Genomic DNA, 22,027 nt, shown 5'->3' on the forward strand with positions numbered 1-22,027 from the left:
TATATCATCTCCTCATATACTTCTTTGGAACATCTCTCAGAGCTATCTAAGAGGCTGTCTCCTTGGACTTAATTAAGTCCTCAGTAAGTCTGCCAAATAAAACATAATTCTCAACTTTTAGGTTGTGCATTTCTTTCAGTTAACTATACAAAATAAATATAATACAAGGATATAATGTACAGCACATGGAATATAACAAATATTTTATAACTTTAAATTAAGTATAATCTATAAAAAAAAATCAAAGCATTATGTTGGACACCTGAAACAAATATAACATTGTAAATCAACTATACTTCAATAAATAAATAAATTTTTAAATCATCCATAAAACATGCCCTCAATAAAAATATTTCATATGAGTAAAACTTAGACATTGACAAAAATTAATTTCTTTAAAAATGCCTGGTAGTAGAAACGACAGAGTGATATATTGAGTATTGATCATCACAGGTGTTTTTTTTCTTTTTACAGTTGCATATGCAGCATAGGAAAGTTCCTGGGCCAGGGGTCAAATCAGAGCTGAGCTGCAGGCCTCTGCCACAGTCACAGCAATGCCAGATCCTTAACCCACTGAGTGAGGCCAGGGATCAAACCCACATTCACGGACACAGCGTTAGGTTCTTAACCTTCTGAACAACAATGGGAACTCCATCAGAGGTATTTTTGCATGCATTTCAGAATTTATTCTAAAACTAGAACTGGTAAAAGTAGATGCACTTAAAAGTTCTCATTGCAAGGAATAAGGGCTAAGTACCAATAACTCCATTAGTAAAAGAAAGAGTTTAGAACTGGAGAAAATACTAACAATGAGACCCAACAAAAAGAAATGAAAAAAAAATGTAATTGTAATGTATACACGTAAGGATAACTTGATCCCCTTGCTGTACAGTGGGAAAATTTAAAAAAAAATTTAAAAAAATAAAAAAAAGAAATGAAAGATTCAATCCTGGGCTGCATTTCTTGATCACTGACTTAAGGTTCTTATGAGTAGCCTTTCCACTGAAAATGAAAGAGCAGCCTATATAAACAAAGGATATGGAAGGCAAAGTGAACCTGAGGCAATTTTCTAGCCTAATAATTATAAAGAAGAATAGCTGCTTAATGAAATATGAAGGCATTACACAATTCTCTTCTCCCTCCCTCCAACTCTCTCTCCCCGCATTTTTCCTTCTGAACTTTTCTATTTCTCTATTTTTAAACTAATTTTATGTTTTCTCTGATTCATAAAGATGGTGGAACTATCTGGAGCCTCTGAACATTGGGACAACGGGAAAATAATAATCTTGAGTTGCCGCAAATGGCCTATCAGCTATACATACATTTTTTCTTCAAATAAAGAGTCATTTGTCCAAGGAATAAAGGCAAACCTGATATATTTTTAAATCTAATAATGAAAGCTATTATGCATATGTGTGCACACACACAAAGTCAGGACTCACATACGATGTGAATGTTTCTGGATGCATGACTGGCAGACTAAACAATGGGAATTCCATATTTTCCATAGACTTTTAGCTTCTCTAGAGAAGTAGGCCTAGACCTATCCTCACTCCATACCTGGATTCTGTTCAGACAAACCTCTAAGTTCTTAGAAATCAAAGTTGATTAGTTACTACTTACTCCTATATACTGCTAAGAATATTCACTTCTCAATTCTAGATGGGGTATATAAGCTTCATAGGGTAAACAAAATGGACAAGCACTCCAAGTTGATCGAGTTGCCCACCACCACTCTAGGCTAACTGAACTTTTCCTGAGTCAGATTTTACTAATAAGGTGATACATGTTTAAAACTTCAAAGCCTCAGTGTTTCTGTTCCTCTAATGCTCCCATTGGATGAAATCCTTGTCTGCAACATGGGAACATCATCACCCACTTGCCTCCTAGATGAAGAGGCAATTAGTTCCTATTGCTGTAAAACATTTGCATGTTTTAACCACCCAACTCCATTCTCCCTTCTTTCAGTAGCAGCACTCCAATTTCCCTCAGGAAGCCACTCCTTCCATAGTACATGGGATGAGAATGAGGTAATTAATCTCTACCCCAAACTATAGGCAAGGCCACATGGCCTAGCCCAACCAATAGGACGTTTGTATTCCCCTCACCATAATAACTGGTTTAGAGAAGGGCACAGGGTGCATGTATGTTCAATAAAATCTCTTTACACTTTTATAGGATTTTTGGATGAATACATAGTCACATAAGAATTACATAAGAATCTATTCTTAATACTGTGTATTAAAATACTTTATGTGGCAGTTAAACATGGAAATGACCTGAATGCCCACCAATATAGAGAAGATTAGTCAATTTTTGTACAAGGCTGCTATGGAATAGTATGCACCTGTTTAAAAAAATCTGAGTTAGAACCATATCCATTAATCTGGAGACGTGTTCAGTGTACATTGTTAGACGCAATAAATTTCAGGCTCTTTTTTTTTTTTCTGTCTTTTTCCCCTTTTCTAGGGCCGCTCCCGCGGCATATGGAGGTTCCCAGGCTAGGGGTTGAATCGGAGCTGTAGCCACCGGCCTACGCCAGAGCCACAGCAACACCAGATCTGAACCGCGTCTGCAGCCTACACCACAGCTCACGGCAATGCCAGATCCTTAACCCACTGAGCAAGGCCAGGGATCAAACCCACAACCACATGGTTCCTAGTCGGATTCGTTAACCACTGTGCCACAACGGGAACTCCCCTCAGGCTTATTTTTTTTTTTTTGTATGATAATTTACATAAAAATCCAAGAACAAGGCTACTGATATGTTTTATACATCTTGAAAGATTTTTTTCACCTTGTACAACAAGTTCATAAAACCTATACAATTTAATTTTTTATAGAGACTTTTTAAAGAAATCTGAACATTATCATGAATATTATAGAAGCCTTTTAGGAATTTCAGGAGCAAGGTGACAAGGTTTGCATTTTAAGTGATTGACAAAAAGTTATATGGAACTAGATTCGTGGAAAAAAGAACAGTTAGAAAGCCACTGCTGATATTCAGGTAGTGGCATGAGAGAAAAGGACAGCATTTATCATGGAAATATAGTTCCATCATATATAAATAGATGTTAGATACATTTAAAAAAGAAATTATTTCCATGTCCTGTGGCTTTAGCACAGAACACTTTCTTCCTAGAACATGCCACAGAGCCAAAGTTGACTGATTGGATGTGAGTGGGAAATGACAGAAACCACATAAAAGACTGCTGAAGTCCTGGATTAGGTCAACTCAAAGAGACCGGTCAGATTAGAGTAAAATAAACAGAAGGCTGAGAGCCTTGGTCAACACCAGAATTCGAGGAGTAAAGGAACTGCCTGACGCACGGCGAGGGGGAGAAACTAGGTGAAAAGAGAATAAAGAAACCAGGGACAATTGTCTGCAGCATTTCCACAGAAATGGTATTCATTAAAAAGAACAGAAACGCCTGTGGAATGTAATGATACAGGTGTCATGGTGACCTTAAGAAGAGCACTTCTTGGGAAATCAAGGGTATAGGAACTAAGTGGGAAAAGTTTAAGAAATAGATATAAGTGGAGGAAGAAGAGTCAGGAAACATGAATTAATCTGAAAAATCTTGTTTTCAAAAAGAAGAAAAAGGCTTGGTGCCAAATGAGGACGTGGTTTAAAAAAATTAAGTTTGTGGAGTTCCCGTCGTGGCGCAGTGGTTAACGAATCCAACTAGGAACCATGAGGTTGCGGGTTCGGTCCCTGCCCTTGCTCAGTGGGTTAACGATCCGGCGTTGCCATGAGCTGTGGTGTAGGTTGCAGACGCGGCTTGGATCCCGCGTTGCTGTGGCTCTGGCGTAGGCCGGTGGCTACAGCTCCGATTCGACCCCTAGCCTGGGAACCTCCATGTGCCGCGAGAGTGGCCCAAGAAATAGCAACAACAACAACAACAACAACAATAACAACAACAACAAAAAAGACAAAAAAAAAATTAAGTTTGTTTACTTGCTTATTAGTTTTCGGATAGGATGGATAAACTTGCGTGCAGGAGTGACCCAAGTTTTGTGAAAGCTAAATCTTACACATTTGGGGACCTTCCTTAAAATTACAGCATAAAATTACTTAAAAAGGTGAATATTTATTTAGAATGAGCAATCACACAAAATTATAAATTTTAAAAAGCTGACCAACTCCATGATCAACTAGCCAAAAAAAAAGCTATAATATTTTTATTAATTATTTGCCTTATATACCTCTATAATACCTTTTTCCCTTAGAATTTTAAGCGTATATTCTTTGAACACTTCTTCCTATTACAGTGATTTTTGCAATATTTTCTAAAGGGAGAATGAAAAGGTAAATTTGATTTTCCTCTTGCATATTAGACATTACTAATACATCACTTCAGTGTTGTTGGCCTTGCCAACAACTTCATCAAGTCAGCTTTTTGTGGCAACTTACTCTTAGCCAGACTCCCAAAATATCTGCAGCCACTCCAATGCCACCAGACATAAGAAGCATGACTCAAGGGAGGTTGAATTGGGAAAAGATAGTGTTCTTAATTTCATTTAAAATATCTTTGGAAATTTTACAAAAATATATGACCATGTGAAGACAACTGGCCTTGGAAGAGGCTGATGCAAATGGAGATGCAGTACTGAACAGGACATTTACTGAGCATATAAATGAAAGTGTGGTGTTTTATACATGAATTATCAAGGGCAGTGGGAGAATGACTTGCCTCCACTTGAGAGGGGATGTTCAGGAGATAAAGCGTTTGAGAGAGTCAGCTCTTAAGAAAGGCAAACATGCAAAGAGATGTCTTGTGAAGATTCTGCAAGTGCAGAGTCTGTACCTATGGAAGAGTGGTTCCTGAAGGTACGTTGGTAAAGGCTGGCCATGAAGCTGTCATTGAAAGTACAGCCAGGGAGAAAGACACACATGGCAGTGTAAGAGGAAGAGAATGGAGAGGCAGGATGATTAAGAAAGGGCAAAAGTGTGACGACGAACGATGACATCAACCAGAGACAGGAGTGTAAAGTATAAATGCAATTATACATGACAAATGCCATTTTACTGTCTCTTCTTATCATATTTACATTGGACTCTGAGACTCTCTGATTAGGAAAAGAAAGAGGTTACCAAATTGGTCCCTGGCTTTCTTGGTCTTAAAGTAGGTCAATTTGAAGGATTTATTTTAATTCCTGTGTGGCTCAGTGGTTTGAGGATCCAGGGTTATCACTGTTGCAGCTCAGGTCACTGCTGTGGCACAAGTTCAGTTCCTGGCCTGGGAACTTCTGCATGCCACAGGTGCTGCCAAAATATGAGGACTTTTTCCTTGTCACATTTATCTTTTAATATTATCAGTGAAAGAGATGTTACTTAAGCATATTAAAAATTGCAATTTTTCAGAGGAAAAAACAAGTAATCTCTTAGCTTTAGTGACAGAGAATTTTATAAGTGAACCTCAGACCATGAATGTGAAATTATATCACTTTCCAGGTTTTGATGGCTTAATTTTCTGTTTAAAGATGATCTAGCTACTTCTAGAGAGGATTTGTTAGCTCACCAGCTTCAAGTGACTAAGTGTGCAAGAGCAAACACCAAGACCCACATGAAAATAGGGAAATACTGAGCAGAGGAAAGGCATACATAGATAATCTCTCACTCTAAAGAAAACTGTCCGGGCAGACCTGCGCAGAGAGCTGCAGTCAACCTGGCACTGCCTTCGTACACAATATAGCAGTAGAGGAGGAGGCAGCTTGGCCACACAGATAGTACCAGGACAATAATACTGATGCTTCTCTCTGCACAGTGCCATCCTCCAGCAATACCCCAGTTTAACAAAAATTATCATGGACCCCCAGGATACAAATAACTGTTAAAATGTTCTTTTACTTAGTCATGGATATGAATATTGGTTCACATGCCTAGAGACTGAAACAGAATGACACAATGAACCTAAAAATGCCTATTAGTTTATTTACCATCTCTTCCCTTTCCCTTTAAGAATTGTTTATTTTCATTTCTGTTTCTAATTTTAACTGGGAAGACAGGGGGTGGGGGAGGAAAGAGAAATGAGGTAGAGATGTGCACATTCATACACAGAGTACCTGCAAATGTTAAATGATATCTGTCTAGCACTTGACATCAGTAATAGCGAAGATTTGAAGAAAAAGGATCCAAGTTCTTATCTTTCGTAAATCTGGAGGGTGCCCTTGGAATTTTGTAAGATGCTTAGACTTTCTCTAATTTATTTGTTTTGAAAGATTTCTTGAAAAACTGATATTCTGCATTTTCTTACCTTCCTCTTATCTTCAAGTATCAAAGTAAAAAATCTAGAGGTAGAAAAACATATACCTAGAAATAAACAGCTATTATGTGCCAGGCACTTGAGATACATCAATTAACAACTGAAATAAAAAGGTCCAACTCTGTGGCATTTCTTTCTTATGGGAAATAGAAAATGATAATAATAATATTAAAATAGCATTTATTGAACACTTCTTCATAGTATAGTTTGCCTTGGGCACCTTATTTTCTCTCTTTAGACTCTCCAAAGTAACTCTATGTACTAGGCACTATTATTCCCATTATACATATAGAAGGTTTAGTCTTCAAGAAGCTAAAGAACTTGTCCAAGTGATGTATCTGGAATTCAAAACTGAGGTCTTCCTCACTTTTCCTACAAATACTCATAAAGCTCTTACTATGTTTCCAACCTAAATTAAATTCCATGATTGACATAAAGGAACATGAAATACTAACTCTAAGATACTTGCCTAAAACAAACATTATCCAACATTAAAAATTATATGTGCAGTTTACAGAACAATCAGTATAGTCATGGTTCAGAGAAGATAAATTATGAGAGACATACAGAAAATTTTTTTGGAAAATTATAATTTAAGTGTGGGTTGAATGATGAACAGAATTTTTACAAGTTTTTTCCTACAAATTGCCCACATTCCTGAAGAGTTGTAAAGCACTTTGTTCAGGTACAACTGATTTTGTCATTAAGAATATTTTCTAGGGCTCTCATTGAATTTTACTCGTTTTGGTTTCTAAGCATTATTCCTTTTGTCCTAGGTACCCATTTCATAATATACATTTTACCCTGTTAAACACACCTTTTTAAAGTTCTTGTCTGTTGGTTCCCAGATCACCATAATGTTCATGGATCATGTCTTCTCATTCCCCTTTGCTAGCTACTCAGCCACTTAAACATCAGTGTTTCTCAAGGCTTCTCCAATTCTGATTCCTCTTTTTATTCTATAAATTAACTGATGTCATCAGACTAGATGAGATAATCATGGCTAATGCTAATATACCTTAATATATCTCCTAAACTCCAGACCCAAGTGGACTTCAGTGATCCCACCCACAGGCACTCACATAAAAAATTAAAAATGGAAATTATTTATGAATTATTTATTTTGATCCTTCCCACCATCAATCCTGCCATAACAACAAAACAATATGCATTTAAAACAAAACAAACAGGAAGTTCCCATGTGGCACAGCAGATTAAGGTCCAGCATTGCCACAGCTGTGGCACATGTTGCCATTCTGGTGCAGGTTCAATCCCTGGACTGGAAACTTGCACATGCCATAAATGTAGCCAAAACCAAACAAACAAACAAAAACCACTGGTGGTTCCTTGTTTATTTATGCCCTATCTCAGCAAATGACATTGTAACACATCTAGTCACCCAATTAGAAAAACCTAGAAGTTATCAAAAATGTTCTCTCGGAGTTCCTGTTGTGGCTCAGCACAAACAAATCTGACTAGCATCCAAGGGGACACAGGTTCGATCCCTGGCCTTGCTCAGCGTATTAAAGGATCCCGCATTGCTGTGAGCTGTGGTGTAGGTCACAGACACAGCTTGGATCTGGCGTTGCTGTGGCAGTGGCATAGGCCAGCGGCTACAGCTCTGATTTGACCTCTAGGTTGGGAACCTCCATATGCCTTGGGTGTGGCCCTAAAAAGACAGAAAAAAAATAATGTTCTCTCTTTTTCACCTCACATTGCAGAGCACACCAATCACCTTATGTATTCCATTAATACTGGAGGATTCTGTTCCTCCTACTGCTACCACTTCTGCTTTTCTCTGTTCAGACCACAGTGTTTTCTTTCCTAAATAGAATTTCTCCTAACTAGTCTTTTCTAACTAGTTTCTTGCCTCTGTCAAATATGTAACACAAGCCTCTGCCAGAGTGATTACATATAATACAAACCTTTGCCACTCCCTGCCATCCCTCAAGATCCACCTATGCTCTCCATCACCTTGGAAAATAAGCCCAAACACTTTTTCCATGTTATTCAAGAATGCTTTTATTATCTGGACTCTGCTAAATTTTCAGCTACAACTCTCACCAAAGTAGATTAATGATGAATATTTATACAAACTATGTTTTTTTTAACTCTTCTAATCATTGCATATTTTTCTTCTTTCTGTAGTGCCCTTTATCTGGGAAACTCTTTTTTTTTTTTTTTTTTATTAGGGCTGCACCTGAGGCATATGGAGGTTTCCAGGCTGGGGGTTGAACTGCAGCTACATGAAGCTGCCAGCCTATGCCACAACCACAGCAATGCCAGATCTGAGCTGAGTCTGCGACCTACATCACAGCTCATGGTAATGCAGGATCCTTTAACCCACTGAACAGGGGCAGGGATTGTTCTGTTTCACTCCAGCTTCGTCAGATCTATGTGTTAAACACTAACTCAACTAATAAAGTGGGACAGATTCCCTAAATGTTACCTGTGTTTATAGTTCCCTTGAGATCCTCTCCAGAGAAGCAGTAATTAGCAGGACATGATTTCTTAAAACTCCATTTCATATAATACAGTGTATACGTAGCTAATGAAATCTCACCAGCTTTTTAAGACTATCACTTTTTCTCTATGTTGATACAGTTTTTACCACCAAATATCCATTTTATGCCATGTTATATAGGTAGGATTGTATTACTCTTCATGTTTCTAAATAAAAACAGAATTTTTTGGCAGCTCCCTAGGTTATACAATCTACCCAGAGAGGCTGAAGCCAATACTCTCAAAACTTTCATTAAGAAAATGTTCCCATCCTACATACCCACATAAGGATGACTTCAAGATTGAAATAACAAGATCATTTTTGTGCATTTTTGTACAAATTTCTGAGGAAGGAAAAAATAATAAGGCCCTTGTGGGCTGGACTATTGTCTTACACTTACCTCTTTCCAAGAACATAGCAAAAGACTGTATTTTTTTTCAAATATTTTTAAAATAGAAATGAATAAAGGACCCTAGGAACACAGACTAGTATTCTTGAAAACAAAATAATTAGGTGGTAGTAGGCACTTCCAAGAATTACATATAAGAAACTAAACACAAACTGTGTGGGTAATGATGAAAGTTGTTTCCTTCTGGCAACTGGTTTTTGGTGGTCTTAGCACTGTTATTAGCAAACTACAGTATAATCAGCTGTCTGGTTCACAGCATCAGTGAGCTCAATGTTAAGCAATATACAACTGTATGAAAACAAAATTCCTATAGTCACGCATACTCTTGGTTCACAGACAAATATTGTTAATGAATGATCATTGGTTCTAATCACTAGAGGGGTTAAGACAAATCACCTCATGCTTTCATACTGTAGCTTTATTACACAGGTGAGATCTCACCAGAGTGAAAATAAAGAATTACCATGATAACAAAGTTTGATGAGGAGTTACCGTCATGGCTCAGTGGTTAACGAACCTAACTAGTGTCCTTAAAGACTCGGGTTCTATCCATGGCATCCCTCAGTGGGTTAAGGATTCGGCACTGTCGTGAGCTGTGGTGTAGGTCACAGATGTGGCTTGGATCCAGCATTGCTGTGGCCATGGCTGTGACCAGCAGCTGTAGCTCCAATTCGACCCCTAGCCTGGGAACGTCATATGCTGCAGGTAATGCCCTAAAAAGACCAAAAAAAAAAAAAAAAAAAAAAAAAAAACTTCCTAATCAATAGACCTATAAGCTTAAATATGAAAACCAGTAAGAGATTAAAAGTTTCCATGGGGAGAGCAGCCACTGAAAGGAGGGGCACAGGAAAGCTCTATCCCAACAACTCAAGTATTTTTTTTTTTTTTTTTTTACTGTTAAGATACAGTTAAGCACCTACTATTTGATAGGAGCTGAAAGGATTTCCTAGGACTCAGGACATTTGCTGCTAAAATTAGGGTGGTTGGTCACCCTAAACTTTTAATAGTCCCTGCCCTCAAGGAGCTTACAGCTTAGAAGAGAAATTAAATATAAATCAAAAACAAATATGATAGAGTGAGTTAAGTGGATAAGTGAGGGTACTATGGGGAAACAAGACAGAGGTAGTAAGCACTTTCTGAAAGCCATAGTTCTCAACCCTAGGGGCTCATTGTACTTAATTTTTTTTATCATTAGTTGAAGCAGCTGAGGCATAGAACAGTAAATTATTTGCCATAAATTCCTGATAGATATTGATTTAATTTGCCTAGGATTTGGGCATGAGCATTTTTTTGAAGCACCAAAAGAGACTATAACATGCAAGCAATGTTGAGAGCTACTGAATTAAATCCAGGCTGAGATGTGCTAAGATATAATTAGATGAAAGGGACCAGAAGAGAAAGATTATCCATTTTAGAGGGAGCAGTATGTGCAAATGTCTTGAGGCAAAACAAGCACGATACTTTAGAACACTAAGCACCATTTAGTATAACCAGAACATGGAATGAACATAAGAGATGTGAGATTCAGATTTTTAAGGGCCTTGAAAACCATTTTCAGAAGTTTGAGCCTGTGTAAAGAGAGAAAAGTGATCTCTTTAAGCCACAACTACCTTCTAAATAGTGTTTGCTTTTTATATAAAATACCTTTTCTGTCGGCTTTCATGGATTTGGACCATCAAGGCCTCCTTGTTCTGAGTTTGAGAACTTTCTGCTCTAGATCTGAAGAAGATGAATAACAGGAGTGAAGTGGCATTAATGTAAAAGGTAGGAAGTGTTAGGGAATATTACAAATTACAAAGTCCATGCCAACATAGAGGGTGCAAGCACCAGTCAACCTCAGCCTTTCCAATCAAGAATATTATCCTTTTGCTGCTGGATGATTAGCTTTAAATGAAGGAATAAATTTGATTTTAAAATGAAGTCTTCTAATATTTATACATTGGCTCCCAACATTATGCAAGCCAATAAAAACATACTTGCAGTTTCAGTTCCAAGTAAGTATTTGGAGTTCTAGGGCAAGTTCTAGGCAGCCAAGAGGGGAGGGGTGAGAAAAAAGATAGCAAGGGAAAGTGAGAGAGATCAGTAGATGGTGGGAAGCAAAGATGCTATAAAGAGTGAAAAAACAAACTAAAAAGCCATTTGCAATGGTGGTAGCTGAAGAAATTTAAGACAAAGGCACCAATATCTATGTCAATTTTTTGTTGCAGTTTGTAAATAGATGATAGAGGGACAAAACTATAAATGAGAAAACATTCTAACTGGCAAGAAATGAAGAATAGCTCTCAATTAAGATAGGAGCATGGACTCGAGCTTAGAAAGACATTTAAACACCATCTCTGCTTTACAGAAACAGTACTACCGTGTACTACAAGCAAACTAATCAGCATTCCTTCATCTGTAAAATATAAATAATAACAGTATCAAACTCTTAGGTTGTTATGAAAATTCAATAACTTAGAATGCAATGAATATTTAGCACAGCTTGTGACACATTTTAAGCATTTAGCAAATGCTGAAATATCTACTACTACCAAGGAGGTTGTCACAAGGACAATGAGTATGAGATATATTTGAGAAACATTAAGAGGAAAGAATTTGTAGAACTTGATTAATTAAATACAGCTGAAAGGGGAAAAGGCAGTAAAGATCCCCACCAGACTTCTGGCATAGACAACTGAATAGATGGGGGTGACTTTCAGTATAATAAAAAATAGAAGATAAGGACGATTTTTCCCTTTTATTGCTCCTTAGCTTTTAGTAAGCTATGTCACCTCTGCCACATAGAAAAAGCTACTGTTCACTGATGCTCAGGCCAGCATTAAAGCACATCTCCCCTCCCTCCGTCACCCTTAACTAGTCTTTCAGGGGGAATGAGAGGCTCTCAAGGGAAAGAACAGGATCTCTAAGTACTTCTTCCCACTGGCACAGCCCTCTTCCCCTCCCAACCCAGAATTTGGGTTTTACTTTATCAAGGAAGGTGACATGTTATTACAGGAAAGGGCAGCCTGAGAGGATGATGTGAAAGGAGACTTAGGCGTTGTGCTGCCCGGTGTCAGTCTTAGTCCCACTCAGGTAATGTCTGTTATAATCAAAGCAAACTGGAGAACAGAAGGCAGCGAGGGATGAGGGATAGAGCCCCACAGATTTCCATTTCAACGCCTCTTAGCAGTGCTAGAAATGGGGACAAATCACCCAGTACGCTAAACTTTAAACTCCTATTCTCACAAAAAAAGGAGTATACATACAAAGTATAGTAATATCCATTTTGCTTGATTTTACAAAATTAGAAATAATTTGTATAACATTTAAATTGTAGTAACACTCAAATGTGTAGTTAAGGTAATTAGAAGTAACCCAACATAAACCTAATTAACAAAAAAAAAAGTGTTTGCACATGCAAGTGAGAAGTTAGAAGTGAATTAGCTATCATCAGAACTCTGCTACTCTCTGCAGTGCCCTTTGACGGGGTAGCTTCATTTTCAGGCTTTGAAAGCCCTGGGAAGCTGTAGAGGCATATCATCATTACTGTCAATAGTTCCAGCACAAAAGGACGTCTTCTCTTCTTCCTGAAAAGTTCCCAGGGTCTGGGATGATTGGACCACTCAGGTCTTTTGTAGTACCGTCACTATTTTAAAATAAGAAATAACTGGTTTGTTGTGTGGTAAACCCATAGCCTTGTGCCTGGGGGAATATATCATCATTGAACCAGTCACTAGCCAGGTGTATGGAATTGTGCTAATTATCAAGAGGAGCCACAAGTCTTCACCTGGAATAATAATTCTGGATGCAGCTCAAAACACTGTTACACATTAGAATTGGGGACAATTGGACAAAGAAGAAACACAGAGCCTCAGTGTCTGGGAACCACTCCCTGGAAATCCAATTTAATTGCTTGAGAAGGGACCGAGGTACCAGTGTTCTTCTAGGTCCCAAGGTGGTTCTAATGGCCCCTCAAAGTTGAGAATACTTGTGAAGGGCGATGGTTTACTTATCAGCCTAGAAGCAAAATTAGAACCCCACCTAGACCATGTATACTAAAAATGGAAGAGGGGTTGTTCCTCAAAACAAATCCAAGGCATAGCTATTAAAAGAAGCAGAGATAGATCCTAGCTGTCAAAAAGAAAAGTCTCCTACTATATAAGCCACATGCCTTATCCTCACAACCACTGCCAATCTTTTGTTGCAAACTTTGCTAAGTTCTTAGTACCCTAAAATGGAAGGTCATCATTTGTCCCTGTGAATAGATATAGATATATATAGGGAGAATTATTCAAAATGCAGAAGCACATAAATAATACTTTAATATACAAATTAACATTATTTTATGTTTAAGGGGGAAAAAAGGAAATCAGAAGTGCTGAATGAAGACTAGAATTATAGGTGAGAGCATGGGTCACAGGATGAGGTGATATGGAGAAGTGAAAAGCCATCAGTGTTCCTAGCTCCTGGGTACACTTTTACAGAGGTCAGACAAGTGTACTTTAGATTTATTTAGCAATATTTAGCTGCCATTGTTCCCAAAGAAAAGTTACTAGATATAATAAATTATGATCTCTCTAGATTATAATCTATATCTGTATAGTGAGTAAGAGGCTTGGGTTAGAGATATACAGCTAATGCTATAGTTCTGAATCTTCAAGACTGAGACCATGCAGAGAAAAATTCTCAGATAAGCTTTAAGCTTCACAGTGCAGTATGCTTCAGTAATTTCCACTTACTGTTCAACATGTCACCAAGCTGCCCTCAAGAGTTCAATGAAGATCAGCCATCACACGTTTTGGTGCCAGTAATGCCACAAGTTCTACATAATTATAAGGAACATATACATCTTTCGTCTGTGACCCAAAACCTGTGGTTTGAACAGCAGGCAGCCCTATGGCAGCATAAAATTTTCATGGTTGGCAACAAAAATTCTAGGTGATCCCCTGGAATGCGAGTCAAAACATTCTCAGATTCCTCCTCAGTGGACTGGATTTTTATATGGCAAGTCATGCATTTTAAGTTTCCACCCTGTCTCAAAGCTTGAGTTTTCAGAATGAAAACAAAGAAAATATTCCCCCCAAGTAGTCATCCAGGCAATTGTGTGAACGAAATACTCTAGAGATGAGAGTTTTATACTGTTTAGCTTGCCAACCATGTTGGTGACTGTTTAAGTCAATGATATTCTCTAGAATGTTTGCTCATCTTCAAACTGTCTTCTGTAGTGAGGCCCTACAAGATGTCAATTGAAGAATATTGTGGGAGATGCCAGCTATAAAGTTTCTTTGCTGATGTAAAGAATGTGAGCTCCCAAATTTCTTTAATATTTTTGTAAATATAAATAATTTCTAAGAAATATTTGAACACGATGAAAGGATGATCTAAAGTTCCTTTTCTTCTCTAAAATGAGCACACCTACATTTCTATTTATTTACTCTGAGGACCCCTTTAGCAGTCTGGTACAGCCTGTGGACTCCTTTCCAGAAAATTTTCTTAAAATAAGTAACAGAAAATACATAGGATTATAAAGAAATGAAATATATTAGACTATGTTAACACAGGTTCACAGACCTGAAGGTTCTATGGATATAAATTAGGAAGTTAATCTTATGTAATCTCTTTTAAAGGTTGTATTGAACAGTAAGCAAGTTCAAGGCATTTCAACAAAACATGTTAGAAAGCGTCTTGGCAGGGGAAAATAATTCAGACCCTAACAGGGCTAGGCAAAGATGAGGATACCAGGAGGAAGTTGTGGCACTAGATGTGTGAAAGTGGGAATTGTGACAAAATGCAAAGTGCATGCCCTGTCTGCAGGGAAGCCAGCAGACTTTTGCCACAAGGAGACTCGAGCCCTGTAAGGCCAAGTTTTCTCCTTTTTCAAGAGAGGCCAGGCATCCAGATTTTCACATGACCTATATGAATGTGTTAATAATGTTGGCTGGAGAAAAAATCAAACACTGAGACAAAGGAAATACATTCAAATCTTTTACCAGGTTTATCTGGAGGGCTGCAAGTTTAGAACTTCAGGAAAGTAAGATAAATCGGAAGAAATTATTCTCTATTATCAATTTTTTAAATTTGTTATCAATTTTTATTTTGTTATTATCAAAATCTTTATTACATTTATTTTGAAAACATAATAAATAATTTAAATTTAATGTATTTCATAGAGCAGGAGGAAGGACATGCATGTTACCATAGAATAATCAAAGGCTTCAGAGTTAAATTGCGTATTTAATGATTCCAAGAAGCATATTTGTTGAAAAACCTACATCTGCGCACCAAGCAATAAACAAGTCAGCAAGAATACAAAGATTAAGACATTGTATCCAAAGGTTAAATACAAGTGTGTGAAGAGTTGAACCAAAAGATTACAATACAATCTGTTAAGGCCTATCAGAGAGATATGTAAAAAGTACAAAGGGAGTAGGAGGTAAGCAAACATACAATCTCCCAGGAGATTTGGAGGGATTCTCAGAGCAATGAACTCTTCGAATATTCCTTTGTATCAGGGGGCCCAGATTATTAATGATCTAATAGGTTATTCTGAAGAATGCAGCTTTTATCCTAGAGGGAACTGAGGGTCATTGAAGAATTCTGAACAGGGAAGTGATATGTTTAGATTTTCAGGATCATTTCAGCAGCATTAAGGAATGGCCTACAGGAGGAGACAGTGGAGAGTGAAGACCCACAAGTTTAGACCCACATAGTTTAGTCAGCTAGGGCAGTAGCAGGGGGCATGAAGTAAGATTACTTGGAAAGAATCTGTTTAGGGAATAAAAACAACAGAAACTGGTGGCTGATGGTACCCTATTGGAAAAGTTAAGAATGGCTCAAGAATTTCTAGGAGAGGTAGTCTGGTATAAGTGTGAAAGCATAGGCCATGTTTGGTCCATAATTAGGTTCAAGTCCTATCTCTTCTAATTCATTTACTGTTCATCTTTAAGAGTTATTTATCCGCTCTGAGCCTCAGTTTTGTAAGTCAAGCGTTCTTTCAAGTGTTCACATCTGCACCTAAAAATTACTGATTTTGTTATTATAATTCTGGTTAGGATGGTGGTTTCATTCAGTTTATTTGTTTTTGAAGACTAATGTTGCATTTGAAATGCTTTTAGAAGATTTTAGGTTTGTAGAGTTGAATATGTGGATCTTTGTGCTAAAAAGAAAATCTCATTAGGACAGTTACAGTTATAGATGAAATAATCTAAGGTATTTTCAGAAAAGAAGATCCAGGGTTTGGATCTCCAGGACACTAATGCAATGGATAGATAGAGTAGGAGGTAAAATTTGCAAAGTCTCATAATAAGAAAAGACTGGAAAGGTGATGCAAAAGGTAAATAAAGAGCAGTGTCTAAAACTCGAGAAGAAAGGGTTTTAGAAAGAGTGTAGTCAACATAGAAAACACCATTGTGGGGGAGTTCCCGTTGTGGTGCAGTGGTTAACAAATCGACTAGGAACCATGAGGTTGCGGGTTCCATCCCCACCCTTGCTCAGTGGGTTAACGATCACGGCATTGCCGTGAGCTGTGGTGTAGGTTGCAGAGGTTGTTGTAGCTCTGGCGTAGGCCGGTGGCTATAGCTCTGATTAGACCCCTAGCCTGGGAACCTCCCATATGCCGCGGGAGCGGCCCAAGAAATGGCAAAAAGACAAAAAAAAAAAAAAGAAAACACCATTGTGGAATCAATTATGGTGATGACTGAAACTATTTTTAACAACTGGGAAATCTTTAATAAATTAATTTAAAATAGCTTCTTGGTATTTTATAGAGAAAACATTAAAATGTTGTTTTCCATTATCATTAATTTTAAATATATTTCTAGAGAGAGAAGAATTAAAAATGACTACTAGATTGAACTATATAATTTTCTGTATTTATAAGGGTAAAAAAACCATTGAATTCAACAATATCCTATAATTTAACTATGCTAAGTAACTGAAAAGTTGCTTCCAAGATTAGTAGGGTAAAAACAGGTATTTATTTCTATTGTTTGTGTTATGATGCAAAAGTAAGAAGTAATTTTTTACCTCTTACTTCTAACTTTTCCTTAAAAACTGGAATTAATAAAGATTGCCAGAGTTCCCGTTGTGGGAACAAACCTGGCTAGGAACCATGAGGTTTCAGGTTCAGTCCCTGGCCTTGCTCAGTGGGTTAAGGATCCGGCATTGCCATGAGCTGTGGTGTAGGTCACAGATGCAGCTCGGATCCTGCATTGCTGTGGATGTGGTATAGGCTGGCAGCTGTAGCTCCGATTGGACCCCTGGCCTGGGAACATCCATATGTCACAGGTGTGGCCCTAAAAAGAAAAATATATATGAAATAAAAAATAAAATAAAATAAAATAAAAATGATTGCCAATACTGTATTCACAGATATAGAAGGTAATGATATCTAAACATTTTCCTTATTCTATATTCTCCTGCAATTATTTTTCTGGTCATGCTGGCTTTGAGTCTAAAAACTACAGGGGTGAAACCTAAATGCAAAAAAAAGGTAATTTGAAGGAAAAGATATTCGCACCTTTCCAAAGAAATGCCTTCTATTACTAACAATATTAGTATTATGAAAAAATTTAGTTATTTTGGCAGTGTAGAGTGTTATGCATAAGATGTTGAGTGTTGGCTTTGGAAAAAGTCCTGACTCTACCACTTATCAGGTATGAGGTCTAGGGAAAATTTTACTTTTCTAAGCTTCTACTTTCTCATGTGGTAAATGAAGGACTGCTATCTTTTGGAATTTTGTTGGAATAGGGAAAAATAATGTATATAAGGGTTTAGCACAGTGCCCATTACAACAAATGGCAGCTTATGACATTTACCCATAGAGGGTAAGAATGAGAAAAACAATTCAACAGAATTGTTTTTTTAAAAAATAGGTACTTTTAAAAGAATAGGTACTTTTTTTAGAAGGATTAGTATTTCTGTACACCAACAAAAATCTTTCAGTTCTTTCTTTTCTCCTTGCCCAATCACTGGGAGCCTTCTAAAAGAACCAATAGCCAGATCCATAACTTTCAAGATGCAAGGGCTGAGTAAGCTTTGTACTTTTCATAAGTTGGTGGCTAGCCAATGTATTTCTTCATAACCAATGAAATACATGACTCAAAACAAAACCTCTCAAGTATCTATTCCCAAAGAAAAGCCATAATATTAACCGCCAAAAGATGCAAGAATGGTAACACTAATGATTTATCACAGGTATCTTTATCATATCCCCTAATTTTCTTATTAACATAATATTTTACAAAGATGAAAAGACAAATAACTTTTAAAAATATATTTCTTTCACTTTACATTAAAGTAAAATAAATTTGTAAAGTGTACTGAAACTATCTAGTGAAAAAGCCCTTGTAAGTTCTTCACCTTAGTTTCAAAGTACAAGGCAGTATCTCATTTTGAATTTAAAATTGAATAAAAACAATCCCAAAAATGTCCTAACCTGTAATTTACTTTGCATTTTTATGAGAAACTACTATTTGCTGTTGGTAAATTGGTCATTAAAAATATAATAGAAGGTATTCATAGAAATAGAATCCCACAAAGTATGATAGTATTATGGATTTAAAAAAAAAAAGTGCAGATGTTCCTAATCAGATGAAAAACACAAACATACAAACCAGTTTGTTCCAGCTACAGAATAATTCAATTAGAAAATTGCTTTATAATTTAAGTATATGAATAACAGTTCGAGACAGGGAGTTAGTGAAACTGCAAAGAAATATAAATCTACATAGTCTATGCCAAGGAACATTTTACAAATTCTCAAGGCTGAGAAACCAGTTCCTTTTCTTGCTACAGGTAGGAAATTACTACTTGAAGCAGTTTTTTTAAAAATACAGTGAACATACCTTTAAGGAAAATACACACACACACAAATCACACACATGCCCACACATTGCAAGCATACCTAACAGCTTTCAGAAAGAGAAACACCTATCTAAATCCAGAATATTACACATAATCTGCTTTGGGAAAGCTAAAATCAGACTTCTCACCAGTTTAAATTTCTTACTGAGAAACACAGTATGTAATGTGATACAGAATTGAATTGGCTTTCACAGTAAAACATAAGCTCTAAGTACATCCAGGATTCTCTTTGCAAATAGTGATCTTGGCAACGAGCCTCCTTTATGTACAGAAAACTGTTCCTTGCCTATAGGAACTCTCAAGGCTACAACAGGTAATCGTGTGCTGCCAATTAGGTTTACAAATGATATGTTCAAGCCAGAAGATATATTATTACTTGATTCAGCTTAGGTAAATTATATCAGCAAGGTCAAACTATAAAAACTCATTCTCCCACAACTATTGATATTTTATCATATAGTATTCAATTTTAACATTGCAAGTATATAAACCCACTCAAAGATTGGCTCAATGCTTAATAGCTATCAAATATAGCAAAAAACAAAGACAACTAGGAACATTTTTGTATACAAATATTCAATGTGCTTATTCCCCCCAAGTTATTTAAAATCCATTTCATTAACTAAACTGTAGATCTTAGGTCACAACACTTCCAAGAATGCAAAGTGACATCAAGGCTGAAAAAAAAAAATAGGAAAATCAAATGCAGTACATTACCTTGCGTCACCTGTTGAACTGCCAACATTATCCCAGATACAGTGTCTGGAAGCAAGTTTTCTTTCAGATTGTAATGAGTTGCCCATTCCAAAATAGGTAGTCGCCTTCTACACCACTGTTTAAAGTCTTCACAATGGGGGGTAAGCATCTTGCTCCAAAGCACACTTTTCTTTTTTCTCTTTGCCCCTTTCATTTTTCTGATTCCCTCTTGTAGAAGCAAACTTCTTTAAACAAGGAAAGGATTGTTGCTGAACGCCTCCTTTCAATGCCAGGCTCCAACTCGTCTGTGGTTTACAATATCAAAGCTATCCAGAAAATAAATCAATAAAAGAGAGAGAGAGAGGGAGGGAGAGAGATTAACAGAAGCACAAAATATATTCAGCCAGGCTGTATGTCTTACTACAGTACAACTAATTATTACAGATAAAAGATATAGATTAAAACCTCGAATTCTTATCTGATGGATAAATGGTTCCTGTTATTTGTAATATTTTTCAGATCTTGGAAAAGTAATGGGTTCAGTGTTAAGTTGGTCTGGAGCTCTCTCACCAGTAATTCTCCTTATATTCACTGTAGTCTCATGTTTTGGCTCAAATCCCAATAGCTAATGAGGTAGTTCTGGGCGTGTGTTGGAAGAGGGCTGGATTATGCTAATGAAACCAGGAAGCATTCAGCTAGTCAAGTCTCTCCCTACAGGCTATGCAAAATCATAAAACTGCCAGAGAGTTTTGTCATGCAAAATACTTCATAGAATCTAGATTTACTTCTTTGAGAAGTGTATACTTTCAATATATCAAACGACTGCCCGACTGCCCGTTCTAAAAAAACTGAGAAACATAAACGGCTTTGCTAAACGTCCTTATCTTTTCTTTTCCCTGGGAGATGAGATTTTCATTAATACAAAAACATTCACACAACCACTGCCCAGTCTACAATCAGAATAGCCAGTTCTCATAAACAAACTGAAATTTCATCTCATGGGCTAAGAAAAAAACCATACAATGAACAATTAATTGTTGCAACATTTCTTCCCTGGCTCTGAATTGTTCATTCAGTTTTCCCTATTTTTCTAAGTTGTATAATTCTCACACTCTTGCTAGTTAATTTCTGAGGAACAACATATAGTTCATACTATTTATTGTTTGAAGTGTCCCCAAATTTTTGTATGACGCTACCCACTTTTCACATGACTTTTTTCTTTACTGTAGAAAAGACGTTACATTTTATAATATTGAAGACAGGCTGTCCAAAGCCTTTATTTTATGATTGTAATGCCCAGCCCCCAGAAGAAGCCTGCATATATGAGCTATGCCATTGGAATTAAACCAAAAAGCCAACATATTAACTAAAATTGTGAAGCCAAGAAAAAGAACAGCATGTATATAGTGTGCTGCAGCACTTTTAATGCCTATTTGTCCAGAGAGGAGAAAGCTGGTTTCTGGAAGCCTTTGGAATAATAAAATACTTGGATTCCTTGGCTACTTCCAAAGCCCCCTGCTGTACCTTTTCCCATTGTTTTTAAATTAAGGTGAAGAGCCACTCTCAGTTTTCCAAAAATGACATCACTGGCTTTCTATCTCTGCCAAAATCTTTCTTTTTAAATCCAGTGAATCCCAAATATGTAGTGATATATGTACACTTTATTCACATGTACAGAATAGAATTTGCTATGTATTTTTCCAATTTTTTTACATAGTTACATTTACAAACCTTTCTTTAGTTTAGATTTGGGGTCCCACCAGTGACTCAGTTGTAACATTTTAGCCCTATTTTTTTGGTATGAGAGGTAGATTCATGAGATAAGTAAATCCACTTTTAATAGAGGTACTATCCTGCTTTTCTTCACAAAAAAAAAATACCATCTAACCTTATTTTATAAACTCTCCTCATTGCATAAACAAAGGAATTCAGAAGCTACATAGAAACTGGGTATTATTACTTTCATAACAAAAATTAACACTAAAGATATTTTTTCAAAACATATCTGGGCCAAAAATTCAAATCCATCTTAACAAAAAGAGAAAAATAATTGAAAGTTTGAGTGAAATCATCAATCAACAGCTATGATTTGTGTAAGTTCAATCATGAAAAAAAAACCTTTGTATTAAATGTTAGTAGCAAAGAATTCACATGAATAATATTTTTATAACTGAAGATGAATCTATATAGAAGTACCTAAGCCTATTAGTGCCAGCAATTGCTTTAAAACATCCTAAAATCGGGAGGGAAAGAAATTAGCTTGATAAAATAGTTCTGTAGTCTCTCATTAAAACAAACAAACAAACATAA

At 36.7% G+C, this 22,027-nt stretch overlaps 1 protein-coding gene across 10 annotated transcripts in view; it reads right to left on the bottom strand.

The window, feature by feature from the left end:
* The window catches only part of SLC26A7 (solute carrier family 26 member 7), a 179,862-nt gene extending 159,542 nt beyond the window's left edge, over positions 1-20,320 (bottom strand). For 6 of the 10 annotated variants that reach the window (XM_085021082.1, XM_085021080.1, XM_085021079.1 and 3 more), the window contains exons 1-2: positions 20,183-20,320; positions 19,739-20,043 (exon numbers count right to left, since the gene is read on the bottom strand). Coding sequence is in view for 7 of the 10 variants with exons in the window: in XM_085021079.1 (XP_084877205.1) it covers positions 19,739-19,931 (193 nt within the window). In the remaining 3 variants the exon portion in view is untranslated. The remainder of the gene's footprint in view (positions 1-19,738; positions 20,044-20,182) is intronic. The other 4 variants (XM_085021081.1, XM_085021078.1, XM_085021076.1 and 1 more) reach the window with 1 other exon arrangement.
* Between the last annotated feature and the right edge of the window lie 1,707 nt (positions 20,321-22,027).

This window comes from Sus scrofa, chromosome 4 (genome assembly GCF_054392235.1).
Source record: "Sus scrofa isolate SSC_HxYL_T2T_F1_AM1 chromosome 4, Sscrofa_HxYL_maternal_Yorkshire_Landrace_v2.0, whole genome shotgun sequence".
Lineage (NCBI taxonomy): Eukaryota > Metazoa > Chordata > Mammalia > Artiodactyla > Suidae > Sus > Sus scrofa.